Here is an 18456-nt window from a genome sequence, read left to right as displayed (position 1 = left end):
TGTCTGTGTCCCGTAGATTTTTTTTTCCCGCCTTGACTTTGAAAAATACCGCTCTTGGAGTACTCTCATCGAAAAATATCCCCTTATGGCATTTCCATTGAAAAAGAAAATAATAATTGCCCCCTCTATATAAATTTTCCACCCCAATAAATATTCGCTGATTGACACCACTAGTCTAGCCACTAGAATTAGCCTAGTGGTGTTAGTCAGCAGACAATTTATGAAAATTATTAAGGGGCTAGGAGGGGGGCTACACAAGATGAGAGATTTTAAACCTAGCCTAAGGTTTAGGGTTTACGACCATAAAGATTATGATAGTACCCTTTTCATGCCTCACAGTCTTTCCACTACAGAAATGGCAACTAAAGTGCCAGTTCTGGGTGTCGTACCGCACTTTATGATGGCGTTATCAAGTCCAATTTATAAAATGCACATAGTAAAAAAACACCTTTCAATCAAACAGTTCGTGGTAACGAACTGTAGTAAGGAGCGACCCGGCTCAATAGTAAACGAAACTCTAAATAACGGAATTTTGATGCTAAAAAATACATCAAAAGAATCAAATTTTTATGCTGATTCTAAATATATAAGTTTCATCAAATTTAGTCTTTGTCATCAAAAGTTACGAGCCTGAGAAAATTTGCCTTATTTTGGAAAATAGGGGGAAACACCCCCTAAAAGTCATAGAATCTTAACGAAAATCACACCATCGCATTTGGCGTATCAGAGAACCCTATAGCAAAAATTTCAAGCTCCTATCTACAAAAATGTGGAATTTCGTATTTTTTGCCAGAAGACAAATCACGGGTGCGTGTTTATTTGTTGTTTTTTTTTTATTGTTTTTTTCCCCAGGGGTCATCGTATCGACCAAGTGGTCCTAGAATGTTGCAAGAGGGCTCATTCTAACGGAAATAAAAAGTTCTAGTGCCCTTTTTAAGTGACCAAAAAATTGGAGGGCACCTAGGCCCCCTCCCACGCTCATTTTTTTCCTAAAGTCAACGGATCAAAATTTTGAGATAGCCATTTTGTTCCGCGTGGTCGAAAACCATAATAATTATGTCTTTGGGAATGACTTACCCCCCCCCCACAATCCCTGGGGGAGGGGCTGCAAGTTACAAACTTTGACCAGTGTTTACATATAGTAATGGTTATTAGGGAGTGTACAGACGTTTCAGGGGGATTTTTTTGGTTTTGGGGGGGTGGGGTTGAGGGGAGAAGACTATGTGGGAGGATCTTTCCTTGGAGGAATATGTCATGGGGGAAGAAAAATTCAATGAAAAGGGCGCAGGATTTTCTAGCATTACTATAAAAAAACAATGAAAAAATAAACATGAAAAGTTTTTTCAATTGAAAGTAAGGAGTAGAATTGAAACTTAAAACGAACAGAGATTGTTACGCATATGAGGGGTTCTAAAAATACTTTAGCATAAAGAGCGAGGTATTTAGGAGGAGATAAATACCTCGCTCTTTATGCTGAAGTATTTTTGGTAATTTCAACTATTTATTCTACGGCCTGTCTGATTCAGCGGTCATTCTCAAAGAATCGGGACAAAACTTACGATTTAGTGTAAAGAGCGAGGTATTAACGAAGGTACAAACCCCCTCCTATACGTAATAAAAATATAAGAATATAAAAGTTTGTTACGTAAGTTAATTCTTAAGTTACGTATATTTTTTACTAATATTAAATAAAAAAAACAAGTTTTTTTAACTGAAAGTAAGAAGCGACATTAAAACTTAAAACGAACAGAAATTACCCCGTATATGAAAGGGGCTGCTCCTTCTTCAACGCCCTGCTCTTTACGCTAAAGTTTGACTCTTTCTCTCAACTCTACTTTTTGAAAACAGTAAAAACTTTAGTGTAAAGAGCAGGGCGTTGAAGAAGGAGCAGCCCCTTTCATATACGGGGTAATTTCTGTTCGTTTTAAGTTTTAATGTCGCTTCTTACTTTCAGTTAAAAAAACTTGTTTTTTTTATTTAATTTCTGAACGTTTTTTAGTTAATCCATGTTTTGATTTCGGCTCTCCGCAGATGAATAATTAAAGCGAAATTTGCATATTTATTTATTTGGCTAAATGGCTTTCCCATAGTTTTGATCGAATGATTTTGCGAAAAAAGGAGGGGAAGGAGGCCCAGTTTCTCTCCAATTTTTTGGGTACTTAAAAAGGCAACTAGAACTTTTAGTTTTTACGATCGTTTTCATTAGTAAAAGATATACGTAACTTACGAATTAGCTTACGTGACAAACTTCTATGTTCGTATGTTTTTATTACGTATATGAGAAGGTTCACCCACTCGTCAATACCTCGTCAATAATTCTTTGCATCAAAGCTTAAATTTTCTCCCCTGAATCACAAAGGCCGTAGAATAAATAGTTGAAATTACTAAAAATCCTTTAGCGTAAAGAGTGAGGTATTAGGAGGAGGTGAACCCCTTATATGCGTAATATTTTCTGTTCGTTTTAAGTTTTAATGCTACTCCATACTTCCAGTTGAAAAAAACTTTTTCATATTTATTTTCTCAATGTTTTTTCAAATAATGCTAGAAAATGCTGCGCCCCCTTTATGGAAATCTTCTTCCCCCATGACAAATTCCTCCATGGAAAATTTCCCCCACATAGCCCCCTCTTCTCAACCCCCCCCCCCCTCCCAACCAAAAAATCCCCCTGAAAACGTCTCTACATTTCCCAATAACCATTAATATATGCAAACACTGGTCAAAATTTGCAACTTGCAGCCCCTCCCACGGGGACTGTGGGGGAGTAAGTCGTCCCCAAAGACATAGTTATAAGGTTTTTCGACTATGCTGAATAAAATGGCTATCTCAGAATTGTGATCCGACTAATTTGGGAAAAAAATGAGGGTGGGAGGGGGCCTAGGTGCCCTCCAATTTTTTTGGTCACTTAAAAAGGGCACTAGAACTTTTCATTTCCGTTCGAATGAGCCCTCTTGCAAAATTCTAGGACCACTGGGTCGATACGATCACCCCTGGGAAAAAAAACAAAAACAAATAAACACGCATCCATGATTTGTCTTCTGGCAAAAAAATACAAAATTCCACATTTTTGTAGATAGGATCTTGGAACTTGAACATTAGGGTTCTCTGATACGTTGAATCTGATGGTGTGATTTTCATTAAGATTCTATGACTTTTAGGGGGTGTTTCACCCTATTTTCTAAAATAGGGCAGATTTTCTCAGGCTCGTAACTTTTGATGGGTAAGTCTAAACTTGATGAAACTTATATATTTAAAATCAGCATTAAAATGCGATTCGTTTGATGTAACTATTGGTATCAAAATTCCGCTTTATAGTTTTGGTTACTATTGAGCCGGGTCGCTCCTTACTACAGTTCGTTACCACGAACTGTTTGAAAAACGTTCGTTAAAAATTAAAAGTTCTATCTGCCTTTTTAAGTAACCGAATAATTGGAGGGCAACTAGGCCTCCTTCCTCAACCTTTATTTCTCAAAATCTTCTGATCAAAACTAAGAGAAAGCCATTTAGCCAAAAAAAGAATTAATATACAAATTTCATTTTAATAATTTATGTGCGGAGAGCCAAAATCAAACATGCATTAATTCAAAAACGTTCAGAAATTAAATAAAAAAAACTAGTTTTTTTAACTTAAAGTAAGGAGCGACATTAAAACTTAAAACGAACAGAAATTACTCCATATATGAAATGGGTTGTCCCCTCCGCAATCCCTCGCTCTTTACGCCAAAGTTTGACTCTTTGCCACAATTCTGCTTTTTAAAACAATAAAAGCTTTAGCGTAAAGAGCGAGGGATTGCGGAAGGGACAACCCATTTCATATACGGTGTAATTTCTGTTCGTTTTAAGTTTTAATGTCGCTCCTTACTTTCAGTTAAAATAACTATTTTTTTTTATTTAATTAGGTCCTTAAACGGCTCTCTATGGTGTTTCAGTGCCCCACTAGCAGCGAATAAAAAAAAAGGACAAATCAGTGCTTATTATGCAATAACTGATTTTCATTGTTTTTTAAGGTGGGGGGCTGTAATTTTGCAGCTGGAGATTCCAATAGTATACATTTCAATTTGATTCCACACCATTTTAACGGGGTTTCAGGCTCTTTTCAAAATTCCAACAAATTTGTATTCTACATAACATTTTACTATTAAAAGTAATCAAAATAACAGTTACTATTCCTGAAACCACTGCAAATGCCAATTTTTTCTCACTAGAAAGTTTTTTTTTTCAAAATGCCTTTTAAAAAGCGGCTACTTTGGGCCATGGTTCATTCTTTACTAGATTGCAGCTATGACTGCAACCATGATGCTTACCTGCAAAGAAGGGGAAAGATGGGGGAATACCATATAAAAAAAAATACTTGTTCAAAAGATTTCCCCTTGAAACCATAAAATGATGGAACATTCTTTTTTTTATATTTCAGAACAATCCCCCCTTAGAAATATTTTAAGGGGTGCAGTCTTTCAGGGATGTCCGAAGCATTGTTATACGGATGTTAAACCTAAACTAAAAAACAGGGCTTTATATTAACGTCTCAACGTGAGTTTTGTCACAGAGCAGTTTACTTTAAGTTTAGTTATTTCCTTTTTTTTTAATTAAACCCGATTGAACCTAGAAAGGGTGCAGCCTCTTACACATGTAAGAGAGCTCCGTCTCAAACCATATAACCGACCACGCATGGAATAGGACCCCGACCCTTCGGACTAAGGATTCCAAATCCAGTGAACCAACCATTTATACTTAAAAGCGCACCTACTATTTATAATTCTACCAAATACACAAAGTGTATTAATTTTATGTTTGGTCATCAAAGGCTATCAGCATATGAACATTTGCATAATTTTTAACATAGCCATTTTGTTCAGCATAGTCCAATAACTATAACCCTGGGGAAAGGACTGTATGTTTAAATTTTTTTCCCACTTTGTACATATATTATTTGTTATTGGTAAGTATTCAGACTTTTTTTTTGGGGGGGGGAGATTCTCCACGGAGATAAATATCAACGGGAGGAAAGTTTCCAGGGATGAACTTTCTATGAGAGATTTCACACAGGGAGGGGGGTGATTTGCAAAATTTACTATACGAAACTCATTATCATTATTTATTCACTTTCTCTTTGGCGACTCAATTTTACATGTGGAGATGTTTCGGGGGATTTATCCGAGGAGAATTTTCAGCATGGTTGGAATTTTCTGGTGATTTTTCCACGGGGGGGGGGGGAGATTTTTACGACAGAAAATCTTCATAAGGGGATTTTTTGCGGATGAAACTTTACATTGGAGTAGGGGAATTTCTGGGGAAAGAATTCCACGGAGGGCGGGGAGGGACTGGCATGAAAAGAAAAACAATCATAAACTGAATAAAGAACAAGTCTTTTTTCAAATTAAAGTACGCTAAGGAGAATTTTTCAGGCAGATTCGTCCGCAGAAAATTTTACAGGGGAACATTCAGCGAGGATGGATTTGTCCGGGGGGATATACGCGGGACGACTTTCCTTGGCGAAATTTTTCGCGGTAGGTATTTTCCAAGGTGGGGGTGAATTTCCGACATTATTTGGAAAATGATCAGAAATTAAACAAAACAAAGCAGTTTTCCCACTGAAATTAAGGAGCAACATTAAACTTAAGCGTGAAGAATTGAGGAAAGGGGAGCCTCCTCCTAAACAGAATAATTTCCGTTCATTTTAAGTATTGATGCTGCTCCTAACTTTCGGTTGAAAAAACGGTTTAATATAGTCCTATTTTATAAATATATTTTTATATATAGTCCTATTTTTAATATAGTCCTAAAATAAAGTCCCATTTTTGGTGCCATATGCCACTGTACGATGGCGTTGTCAAGTCAAATTTATACCGAGCACGTTTATGTAAGCACTAGCTCTCTACAATGTTTATTTGTGCCCGCTAATACTGGAGAAACAAAAAAAAGAAAACATGAGTCAACTTTTTCATAAAATCCTCCAAATATGGTTTTTGTAATTAACTTTTTCTGTTAAAATGAAAATCAATAAGATTTTACATTTCTGATTAAAATTTGATTTTTTTTTTTTTTTTTTTTTTTTTTTTTTTTTTTTACTGCAGTGGGCATCTTTTTTCAAGTTCGTTTTTTAGTTTTCATATACTAGGGAGGCTGGGTTGGGGATTATACAAGAGGGAGAGGGAGGATTGTAAACCTCTCGTTAAGTTTTCAACTGTGGACATTTTATCTGTGGCCTTGTTATGCTCCCCAGCCTTTCAGCCCCAAGAAACGGTGGCAAAAAGTGTCATATGATACTTTACGATTACCTTATTTAGAAAATTCTGCAAAAGCAAGTAGAACACGCTTTCAAATGGGACGCTAAAGATCTTCCTAAATCTTACAGTAGTCTGCTACCCTTAGCAAACACATCACTGCTACCCATGCCAAAAAGTGATTTTTCTTTTTTCGAGAAGAGGGGGGGGGCTTAAAACCTCCAGTTCAGACTTTTCGACCAAAATGGTTCTGACACTGTAATTTTCGTTATGATCCAACGCCTTTTTGGTTAGTTTCAAGTGTTTTTTCTTTTTTTTGAAATTACAGAAGATCTGTTTCTACAATTAACTCTTGCTATTAAGATAAGCGTATATTATAGTTTTCATTCCAAAATCGCCTTCAAATCAAGAATGTTGTAATATTTTTGGTATGATATGTTCTTTGACTTTATTATCATCTTTCATTTTGTTGTTCGTGTTATTATTATATCTATTTATAATTGTTGGAGCCATGTAGCCTATGGGCTTTTGGCAAATAAATCATTATCATTATCATTTTTTGGCTACTTAGTAATAACAGAATCACAAACTATATTAAAAAGTACAGGTACCAGAATTTAATTATGTTGATGAGACTATCCTTAATGATCAGAGAATAGGGAAAAGGAGAAGAAAAAAGAAAGTCTCAGATTTGTCAAAATCCAAAGTGGAACTATTTTTATGACAGTGAAAAAAAATTGTTCGTTACATGATGAACCAAAGAGTATAGGTAACTTATAAATAAGAGCAGGAACTGGTGTTAGTATCGACGAAAAAACCATCAACACCATCTAGCATTGGGCGCCACTTGGTATTTTTAAGTTTGATAATAAGAACTATGAATTTAATAAATTTAGTTGGTAAAATTAGGATAGTAATAAGTATCTGATCCGAGTTCCTGACTGTCGATAGCCCCAGTTCCAAGTCTTAAATGTTACCCATGCTCTTTGGGATGGACGATCAATCTTTGGGCTGAACAGAAGCAACAAAATATGAAATAACCACACCTTGTCAAAATGCAATGCGGAAATACTCCAATGACAGGTGAAAAAACCGCACAGATTTCATGTTGTAGAATAGAGATTGGAAAGTGAATTTCTGACTTATTCAGAATTAACAGAATTGTCAAGCTTCATTAAAATACAACACGGAAATACTACTATGAGAGTCTGAAAAAGACTAGGGACGGGTTTGTTTCCCGAAACCCTAAAGTAAAACCGTTTTTGCATAAATTTAGACAATTTCCAGTTGCTAATTACCTCTCAGAGAAAATCGCGTGCTTCATTTAATTATATTGATTTCAACTCTTCTTCCTCGACAAGAATGTATAGGAAACAAACATTAGAGTGAATAGATAAAGAAGCGATGCTGTGAATATACCTTCTTTTTTAACTATGTTGAAATATATCTAAAGCTCATCAACTGGTGATAACCAGGGATATCTGAAACCAGGGTTACCAATACTTTTGGTACCACAACGGCGACACCAGTGGTTCCCAACTATATTTTGGGCCATGCCCCACCTAGGCATTTTAAAATCCTGATGCCCCCTCGTGATTTTTTTATTTTATTATCCAAAATTTTACGTATATTCACCTGAAGCAAGCTTAAAAGGCCATTAATTCGGCATCTTTTTTCGGGTCATCCTCTAGGCATATTTTATACTTATAAAAAATATTGTAATAATACAACACGTTTTTTACAATATATTAAGTCATTGCAAAATTATAATGTATCTGTCTTGCTCGTTAAATGCATATGAGTGTAGCATCATTCACATGAAAAACTTTTTTAACAATCAAGGCTCTAAAGTATAGTCAGCCGAATGGTGAACGTCCTCCCCTTGACCCACCAAAATATTGCCATGCCCCACCGGTCGGGCACACGCCGCACGTTCAGCATCACGGGTTTAAATGAACAGAAAATGACTCCTTTAGTCTCCCTGCAGAGAACTACTCATTCAGCTTTGCTCGAAATCAAGTCCAAGACTTCTCGTTCTAACGAAAAAACATTCTCGTTAAAATAACTTGCAAGAACGTTCTTTAAAAATAGTTGCAAAAAATTTCGCAAAAAATTGGAAAATACTTGCAAACATTTTTCTCAGAAGTTTAGTCCCATGTTCCATCAACTTTAAGTTTTTGGAAAGAATCACCCTTTTAAAGAAAGCAAACAAAAAATGAGCGTGCAATTGAAACGGGAAAAAAAACTTTATTGATAATAAAATACAAACCAGATAATCACAAGTTTTTTTGTTTTTTTTTGCAAGAAAAGAGAAGCAACGAGAATTACCGAGAATTTTCTAAGCAATGTACAAATCGTCCTTCTTTCAAAAAGTGCCCTTTTTAGACTGTAAAGTGTCCTGGTGTTAAAATACTAAAGAGTACCAAAAGGGACTCTTGGCATTCACGACTGAAACTCAATTTCCCCCAGCTGCAAGTCATGGTCAAGCAAGAAGAGCGTTGATATAGTAAATAGCAATACATATTTCATGGTTATTGGCCTCATCATACAGAAAAGACGCTTACGGAAATTTAAGAGGAAGCTTAATCAAACTGAACTGCCCTTTTAATGGCTGAAACCAATCAGAAGGTAACCTCGAACTCCCTTAGAGCCTCAATCCCACCCCTGCAACCCCCCACAGCCTCGGGTTAACATTCAAACAGTCGTTGTAGTCAGGGCGATTCGAAAAAAAAATAATACACCTCCAAGTAAAACCCAATTTGTGCCGTTACGGGGACAATGACCCCAAATTATGTAAATAGCCCCTATAAGCATATGCTGCACAGAAACATTTTAATAAAAAGCTGCACGTCTTAGATAATTGCTTAAACCACCCCTTCCAGGACATAAAGAAAGAAAACGATCAAAAATGGGGTTTTTAAAGGCCAAACGAATTTCAGTATTTTCGTTTTACCTTTAAAAACCCCAATTTCGATCGTTTTCTTTCTTTATGTTGCACGTCTTTAATCTTGTTGAAATCAAGGACCATTCACGGATTTCAATGTGTATTACTGAAGGACTCATAGTGAAGCCCTTGGATACGTGTTCTCTAAATTCCCCCCGTCCGAGTTTCACAGATATATAAAAAGGGAATTATGTCGACGATGAAATATTGGCAATCTGAAATCATTATGATCAGAATACGCAGTGGCTTAAACAGGGGTGCAGGGGTGCGAACCACCTCTAGAGGCGCTTTACAGGGGGTGACACGAAGAGAAGAAGATAACAAAAAAGAGCGAAGGGTCACTTCTGAAGTATATTACGACCACAGAATATAAAGCTCCGATTTGTGAAGGCTTTGAAATAATTGTTAGAAACATTGCGTTAGAGGGTGGTCTGGAAACATAAGGGGAAACTGTGGGGAAATCTCTTCTGAGAAATTAAAAGAGCCTGATATCCCCAATATAGCTCCAGATTTCGTATCTAAAGGAAGCAAAGAACCGTCGAATCTTGACGACCTGAAGGATATTGGGCAATGTCCAATAAGAATCTCAGCATAGCAACCTAGTAAAGAGGGAACCACAGCCCATGGCAACTACAAGTTTAAAAAGGCGTTTCGGAAGAAAAAGTCTCTAGTGAGGATGAATTCCAAACTGGAGCCAACTCAGCACATGTAACTTTATTTGAGATACTCGAAATAGTAAAAGGCTATTCCAAAAACAAATTTTTGAAGATTCTAAAAAAACCTAAAACCTCTCGAGAATAGTAAGTTCAATTAACATGGTAAAAACCCCGTATATAAGAATTACAGTCCCACACCTTCAACAACAAGAAAAATCACATTTTTTGCATGGGATGCACAAGATATCTCTTGTTTTATTATTTTCTCCCAGGGGGTGGCTATTCATTAGACTCAGAAAGGGAGTGGCACCTCTAGAGTTTCCCCGGGCGGCACCCATGTTAATTACCCTACTGAGATTATGACTATCTAGAATCAAAACGCCTAAAGAATATTTCACAAATAATTTTTGCTTTCCGACTAAATGTTATTTATTTGTAAATGTTTGCTTGTTGGTTAAAGATATTAAGCTAGTATTGCAATATTAGACACCCAGAATCGAAGTACATTAAACGCATATTTCACGAATGGTTGACATTTTAAACTCAGTTGTAATCACAGCTCCGTTCATTACATACGGTTAGAGCACCTAAATAAGGTCATTGGGTCCGTGACCCTTCAACACCCTCATAGCGGTCTTATGGAAACTGTCTTAATTGACATACTGGGTACATTCTTCATAAGTAGTGTTTTATTTTCACCAAAGTCGTTATTTAAGAGAACTATGATTTCCTATTTTGATAATTATATTAAAATATAGAAGTCAAAAATCAAAACAAATAAACCATGGTTTTCACAAATAATGTTTGATTCTAACTAGGTCTGTGTTGATGAATTGAGATTATTGTTAATTGTGAATGCTACTACTACTACTACTACTACTACTGCTGCTACTACTACTACTACTACTACTACTACTACTACTACTACTACTACTACTACTACTACTACTACTACTACTACTACTACTACTACTACTACTACTACTACTACTACTACTACTACTACTACTACTACTACTACTACTACTACTACTACTACTACTACTACTACTACTACTACTACTACTACTACTACTACTACTACTACTACTACTACTACTACTACTACTACTACTACTACTACTACTACTACTACTACTACTACTACTACTACTACTACTACTACTACTACTACTACTACTACTACTACTACTACTACTACTACTACTACTACTACTACTACTACTACTACTACTACTACTACTACTACTACTACTACTACTACTACTACTACTACTACTACTACTACTACTACTACTACTACTACTACTACTACTACTACTACTACTACTACTACTACTACTCACCGCAACACCAAGCCGCCTACGCATGCTCCTCCTCCGTCCCAATCTATTAAAAGCTTCCCTCTTTGCGCCCTCCCAGAAAGTTCTCGTTTCCTTTAAATCTTTCTTAATGACATCCTCACACCCCAACCGCGGACGACCTGCTCTTTATTTAGCCCTAAACGGTTGGCCGAAAAGGATAATCTTTGGCAATATGTCATCCTTCATCCGCAGAACGTTCCCTAGCCATCTCAACCTTTCTCTCATTACAGCTCTATAAAGCAGGACTGAAAGACACCTTTTCTACAGCCTACTGTTTGAAATACCTTCAGTCATTCGGGTACCCTGAATAATCCATAGGTAATTTCTCTGGAAAACATCTAGCAAGTCTTCATCCACTTTTCGAAGCGCCCAAGCTTCAGAGCTATATTTGACCACTGTCATCACTAAAGCTTCTAATCTTGGTTTGCAGACTTATCTTCCTATTCTTTCCAATATTTTTTAATTGTGAAAAAGCACCTTGAGCCTTGGCTACTCTACTTCTTGCATCTTCATGGCTCCCAGCATCTTTACTAATTATACTACTACGGTAAGTGAAAATGTCCACCAGATGAATCTTTTCGTTACCCAATGTCACCTTTTCAATGGTTTCATTTATTCCTAGTCTTAGTGACTTAGTCTTCTTAACATTCATTTTCAAACCTATCCTAGCACCCTGAACTCACAAAACCTCAAAAAGTCACTCATTTTGCTCACTTTTTTTTATCTAGGATGCTACAGCCATCAGCATAATCTAAGTCCAGGAGAGTTTTTCTTACCCATTTGATTCAGTGGTCTCCGATTGCCTTCCCGTGCTTCTTAAGACAAAATCCATCAAAATGATACATATAAAGGGGATGGAACAGAACCTTGCTGAACTCTTGATTTAATACGAAACCAGCTGTTAACCTTGTTTCCTACCTTAACCACAGCAGTGTTATTCTCGTACATAGCACTAATCACTTCAATGAATTTGTCTAGTATACCATATAAGGATAAGACCCTTGATAAAGCTCTTTTATCGAAAGAATAGAACGCTTGCTCATAATCTATAAAACTGGGGACCAAATTCGTTTGAACACTCAGGAACTTCTCAATTATTAGCCTTAGAGTGAAAATTTGGTCGATACACCCTCTACCTTTTCTAAAGCCACACGGTTCTTCTCTTGAAACTTTGTCTACAGCATCTCTCAGTCTAAAAAGTATCATATTACTAAGTAATTTGCTACCTACAGAGACGAGACTAATACCTCGATAATTACCATACCCACACTCATCCAACGCCCACACTCGCTCTGATCACCTTTCTTATACAGTGGTTTAATTAAGGTTTTCCTAAAATCGCTAGTTACTTCCCCTTTTTCAAAAATCATATTCATAATTTTCAGTAGCTTATTTCTAACCTCAGAGCCACCATAATTTCAGAAACTCATTAACTACAATATCAGCAACTGGAGACTCATTATTATTGAATCCTTTTAGTACTGTTGGTATTTCTTCGTCACAAAACAAATCTTCCTTCACATCAAAGGTATCACAAACTTTGTCATTTCCTTCTATATCTTTTCCTGCAACTATGTCTTGGTTTTGTATATTCTCAAAATGTTCTGCCCATTTCTCTTTAACTCTTTCCTTATCACTAATTGTTGCCCCATTCCTGTCTTTAACTAGAAAAAGTCCAAGTTGAATACTTCCTCTCAATTTATTAACATACCAGTACAACACTTTACAATTAGGCCATCTAGCTGCATCTTAAAGATCATACTGTATTATCCACAGATATTGCTGATTATCCAGGGTTTCCCCTTTACACCTTCTTAATACATATTTTAATATTTTCTCCACTTTCTTCACATTCCATTTGTTTTCAGATGATCTAATACAAAGATAATTCTTGTACATGTCCCTTCTCTCTATCAAACATAAAGCTTTCCAGCTAATATTCCTAGCTGTCATCCTAACTTTCTTCCCTAAGACACCATCAGCAACTTCACAAATTGTTTTCCTGAACTTATTCCCACAATATTCTCATCCTGGAGCCTATCAACGTCATGTCTTCCTGGAAGATAGTTACCTTTCGAAAAATGTTTGTTTCAAATTAGCCCCAGACACTACCAGATAGTGATCTTTACTAGTAGCGTCAAGCACGTCACTCCAATAGACCCTAGTATCTTGTATTGATCCTGCTAGTCTTTGGTTTCCAAAAACATAATCAATGATTATATTATTGATTGCAAATCAGACACTAAATGCAATAGCAAATCCAAAAATCAAATAGCAATAAATATGTATTTCATGAGTAGTATTTAGTTCCCACTCAATTTGTAAATTAAAGATTAATGAGAGTATTTGTTACAGATTTAAGGCGAACATTGCAACAAAGAGATCCATAACACATTGAACAAATAGTTAAGAGATAGTGTTTCATTCTCACTGGAGTTGGTGTTTAAGGATTTAGGATATCGTTGACAACAAACCTAAGACTAACACTGAAATATTGAAGCTGCAAGGTCCTGTGGTGGCGCAGTTGATTTGACCTTAGCTTGGTAATACGGGACCCAGAGATCGAATCACGCTGCAGGAATGCACTGCAGGGCCGACGCAGCGACCTTAGTAGTCAAGAAGCGTCGTTAATTCTTAAATATATATAAATATATTGAAGCTGCAAGATCAAGGTTCGATTATATTCTCCACTAACATTCTCCATTCTCCACTAACAATTCTCCACTAACAATCCATTCTCCACTAACAATTATTAAAATCCTTTCTCCACTAAGAATTAAAAATCCACAGAATTAAAATCCATAAAATCTCCACAGAATTAAAAATCCATTCTCCACTAACAATTATTTGATCTTCATTAAAGTACACTTTAGGACTTAGAAGATTTTTTTAAATACAAATCTGGGGTTATCATTGCAATATAGAAGACAAAAAAACAACATATATAAGTACATACTTAAAAATAGTGTATATTTGAGGATTTACGATACTACAGATAGTAAATCTGAGGCTCCCATATTGAATATATGCTCCCATATTGAAGTTCACAATCAGAACACTTAAACTATATATTTTGCAAGTAGTATTAAACAAATTTGTCATTTTAGTATAATTGATGTTGTTGACACAAAGCTGAGGTCTGTGTTGCACACATATAAAAACAAATACAGAATCCCTAAATAGGATCAAAGTTGGTGTTTCAGGATTTATACTATTGTTCATTACCAGTACTTGGCTAATAATCTAGAGGTCAAAAATAGAAACACATCAATGTATACTTTACAAACAGTAACTCATAGGCCTACTGTCCAAAGTTCATGTTTGAAAATGACCCACCAAATTTTGTATTGAAAAGTTTATGATTTTATTGGTTACAAGTTTAAGGCCAATGTTACAAATTACAAATCAAACTTAAAAAAAACATCGAGTATATATCATATGTTTCCCTATCCTGGATTTATCAACTTTTTCCCCCTGCAATGGTGGGAAGAAGGAAAAATGGGAGAGTTAGAATCCCCCGAGAAGAATATTTGACAAACGAATCATCTCTTGAAAAATTATTACTTGAGGACTTAAAAAATCAATTTTGGCAGTCCTCCTCCTTCCTCATTAAACCATGAAGTTTGAGGAGCTGTTGGACATACTGATTTAACAGAAAAATTGTCAACAAATAATTGAGAAAAATGGAGCAATAAGATGGAAAATAAATAAAAATAAACAAATAATAAGCAATAGATCAAGAAAAGAAGAGAATAAACAAAAAAAACAAAGAACAACACTAGCAGAACAATGAAAATAATGACAAATTACAGCCTAAAGCAAGACTAAGATCAACAAAGCCAATAAAAATCAAATAAGAACGCCAAAAGGCCAAAGCCAACACCATTTATCATACGCAGTGCAGCAGCACTGTCTATGTATAGAGTGGATTGGGTTCCATGTATTATCTTTTTCTTTCTTTTTCCCAGGCCACTTCATAATGAAGGAGTTGTCATAGAAATGTTGGAAGGAGCTCATTTGACTGAAAATTGAAAATAAAGTCTGCTTTTTAAGTCAAAAGTGATGAAGAGCAAACAGCCTCCCTCCCACAACCTTCATAACTTCAATTCCCCCCCAACCCTGATTGAAATCCCAAGATACTTATTTGGCTCAAAATAGATGAAAGAACCAATAGTTATGCCTCCAGACCATAATTATGACATGATCCCCCATAGCCCCTGGGGAAAGGGCTGTAAGTTATGCAAGTGGTCCAGTGTTTCTATACAGGTTTTATTATTGGGGAAAGGGGAGGCATGTTTAATCCTGGATCTCCAAAAGGGCTCAGGGTATTTGGATGTTACTTCCAGAGGATGTTAAAATAAATCAAAGAAAGTATATGCATGGAGGTGGTCAAAAGGACATATCTGCAGTATCTCAGAAACAGCTAGGAATATGAAGTTGACAAATTCAAGGGAACGGTAAGGGGTAATTTGAACTAAATCAAGACACTATGTGCACCCAGGTTGTTGTGTTGTCAGATGAGGTTGAGGGGGATATTGAACTACTGAGGGGTAAACTTCTGGCATCCACAATGTCAAAAGGACTTATATGCAATAAATTGAGAGTGGCTATGGGTACATCTTTGAAACTTTCAGGGAATGTAGTTAAGGATGTTGAATCAAACCAAAAGACACTTAGTGCATCGAAATTGTCAAAAGGACATACTACAATATCTCATAAACAGCTAAGGGTACTAGTTTGAAACTTTTATGGAATATTCAGGGGCATGTTGAACTAATCCAAAAAGCACTATATACATAAAGGTATTCAAAAGGGCATATATACATCTCAAAAACCTCAAAGAGTATTAAGTTGAGACCTTTAAGGAATTTGAGGATCATGTTGAACACAATGAAGAGAAACTAGGTGAATCACGGTTTCAACAGGTTGTATCTGCAATATCTCAGGAAAGACTAAGGGCACCAAGTTAAAACTTTCAGGGAATGGTAAGGGTCATGTTAAACTCAATAAAATGACACTATGTGTACCCAGGATGTCAAAAGGGCGTATTGGTAATAAATCAGGCATGGCTAAAGGTATTTAGCTGAAACTTTGATCCAGGATCTCTGGAAAGGCTAAGGGCTTTAAGGTAAAACTTTCAAGGAATGTTGAGGGAGATATTGAACCAAATCAAACACACAATGAACATACAAGTTGTCAAAAGAGCATATAAGCAACATCTCAGGAATAGTTTAGAGCATTAAATTTAAACTTTTGGGACATGTTGAACTAAAACAAAAGAAACTTAGTGTATTTAGGTTTCAATAGGTTCTTTATACAATATCCCAGGAATCACTAAGGGTCTTGAGCTGAATAATTCACAGAATGTTGAATGTTACTTTGAACTTAATCAGAGATACTGTAGATACGTCCAGGATGCCAAAAGGGAGTATTAGCAATAAATCAGCATATTTAGCAGAAATTTTCAAAGAATATTTTTGCAGGATGTTGAACTAAAAAAAGACACTAGGCTACTAGCATCCAGGTTGTAAAAAGGGCATATTTGCATTAACTCAGGAACAAATAAGGGTATTAAGTTGCAACTTTAAGAAAATTTTGAGGGTTGTGTTGAACTAAATCAAGACACTATATCCATCCAGAATGTCAAAAGGGCGTATCAGTAATAAATCAGGAATGGCTAAGGGTATTTAGCTGAAACTTGGATTGTGGATCACCAAAAAGGCTAAGGGTTTTAAGGAGAAACCTTTAAGGAATGTTGAGGGGACATTGAACTAAACCAAAAGACACTATGCACATCAAGGATGTCAAAAGGACATATCAATAATAAATCAGGAACAGCTAAAGGTATTTAGCTGTAACTTCCAGGGAATGTTGGGGGAGGGGGGTGTACTAAGCTAAAGAAAACATTATAAGCATGCAGGTTGTCAAAAGAATTACAACAATGTCTCAGGAACAGCTAAGGGTGTTAAATTGGAACTTTAAGGGAATGATGAGGGTGATGTTGACATGAATCAAAGGCACTGCATGCATCCAGGTTATCAAAAGAGTGTGTCTGCTATATCTTAGGAATGTCTAAGGACATTAAATTGAAACTTTCAGGGGATCTTTCAGTGCATCTGAAAACTCTCAGGAAGAGCTAAGGCTATTAAGTTGAAACTTTCAAGGAATGTTGAACTCAACCAAAACCTGATGTACTGTCAAAATCAGCCAGGTTGTCAAAAGAACTTATCTGCAATATCTCAAGAATAGCTAAGGGACTAAATTTAAACTTTCAGAGAATCTTGAAGGGAAAGCTGAACAAAATCAAAATGCACTATGTGCATCCAGGTTGTCAAAAGAGTGTATGTGTAATATGCATGCACACCTACAGGTATAAATTAACAACTTAAGGGACCCAGCTGACACTTTGAATAAGTGTTGGATGGGAAGATTGAATAGGTTTTAATTTTGACTTGGGAGGACAAAAAGAGTTTATCAAGTTAAAATGAACAGAAATCACTATCAATGAGTAAATGAAACCTAAAACAAACAGAAATTACCATCAATAATCAAGTCAAAATTCAAACAAACAGTAGTAGGTCTAACCTTCTAGAGGTTAACCTATGTAAGCCTTCTAGAGGCCAAAGCATCATTTGCACTTTCTGAAAAAAATAAATATTAAAAGTTCTTTGCTTTTATTGTGTTGATAAACCCAAAGTTGTTAAGAATTATATGAATGATTATCAGTAGGTATAAAACAGTCCATCTGCTTTTATTGGTTCTTTTCAGTAAGCTTATGTAACATGATGATTTTTCCCTATTCTTGTTGATATTATGACAAATAATAAAATAAAAACTGTTCTCTTTAAAGTCCAATTGACATCCTTGCCTTTAAAGGACTTATGGGGAATTAGCCCCCCTCCTCGAAACTTCAAACTGTTGTTCCATACTTAGTCTTTCCTAAAAGGCATGCGCCCCTGTATGGCAACTTTGCTGTGGCTGAGATTGATCTTGGTAATGCACATGATAGATGGTCTAACAGAGTATGCAAAATATAGGAGCTGGTCAAAATTAGTTCTGAGACTTTGTAGATTCCAGTAGGCTACAGTAAATATGTTCATTTGGATTGCATGTGGGCATGCCAAAAGTTGTTGAGGGGAGTTCAGTTTGATCTGAGGCTTATAATATAGAGTAAAGCATGACATAGAGCTTATGTCCCATTCTCAACTAGACAGTATAGACTAATTCTTACTTCACTAAATTCAGAAAATCTATGTTCATTGAACTCTGAG

General features: G+C 36.0%; 1 protein-coding gene across 1 annotated transcript; it reads right to left on the bottom strand.

Moving 5' to 3' along the window:
- Positions 1-12016: 12016 nt before the first annotated feature.
- LOC136036656 (uncharacterized) lies at positions 12017-12391 on the bottom strand. Its single transcript, XM_065718957.1, has one exon. It carries the CDS (start codon positions 12389-12391, stop codon positions 12017-12019), a length of 375 nt encoding a protein of 124 aa, XP_065575029.1.
- Between the last annotated feature and the right edge of the window lie 6065 nt (positions 12392-18456).

Source organism: Artemia franciscana, chromosome 15, assembly GCF_032884065.1.
Source record: "Artemia franciscana chromosome 15, ASM3288406v1, whole genome shotgun sequence".
In the NCBI taxonomy this organism is placed as follows: Eukaryota; Metazoa; Arthropoda; class Branchiopoda; order Anostraca; family Artemiidae; genus Artemia; species Artemia franciscana.
The sequence above is the reverse complement of the archived record's forward strand: the minus strand, read 5'-3'. Positions and strand labels throughout refer to the sequence as shown.

Bases quoted from the DNA above. Each gene is read 5' to 3' on its own strand.
- LOC136036656 (XM_065718957.1), bottom strand. From the start codon at position 12,391: ATGATACTTTTTAGACTGAGAGATGCTGTAGACAAAGTTTCAAGAGAA.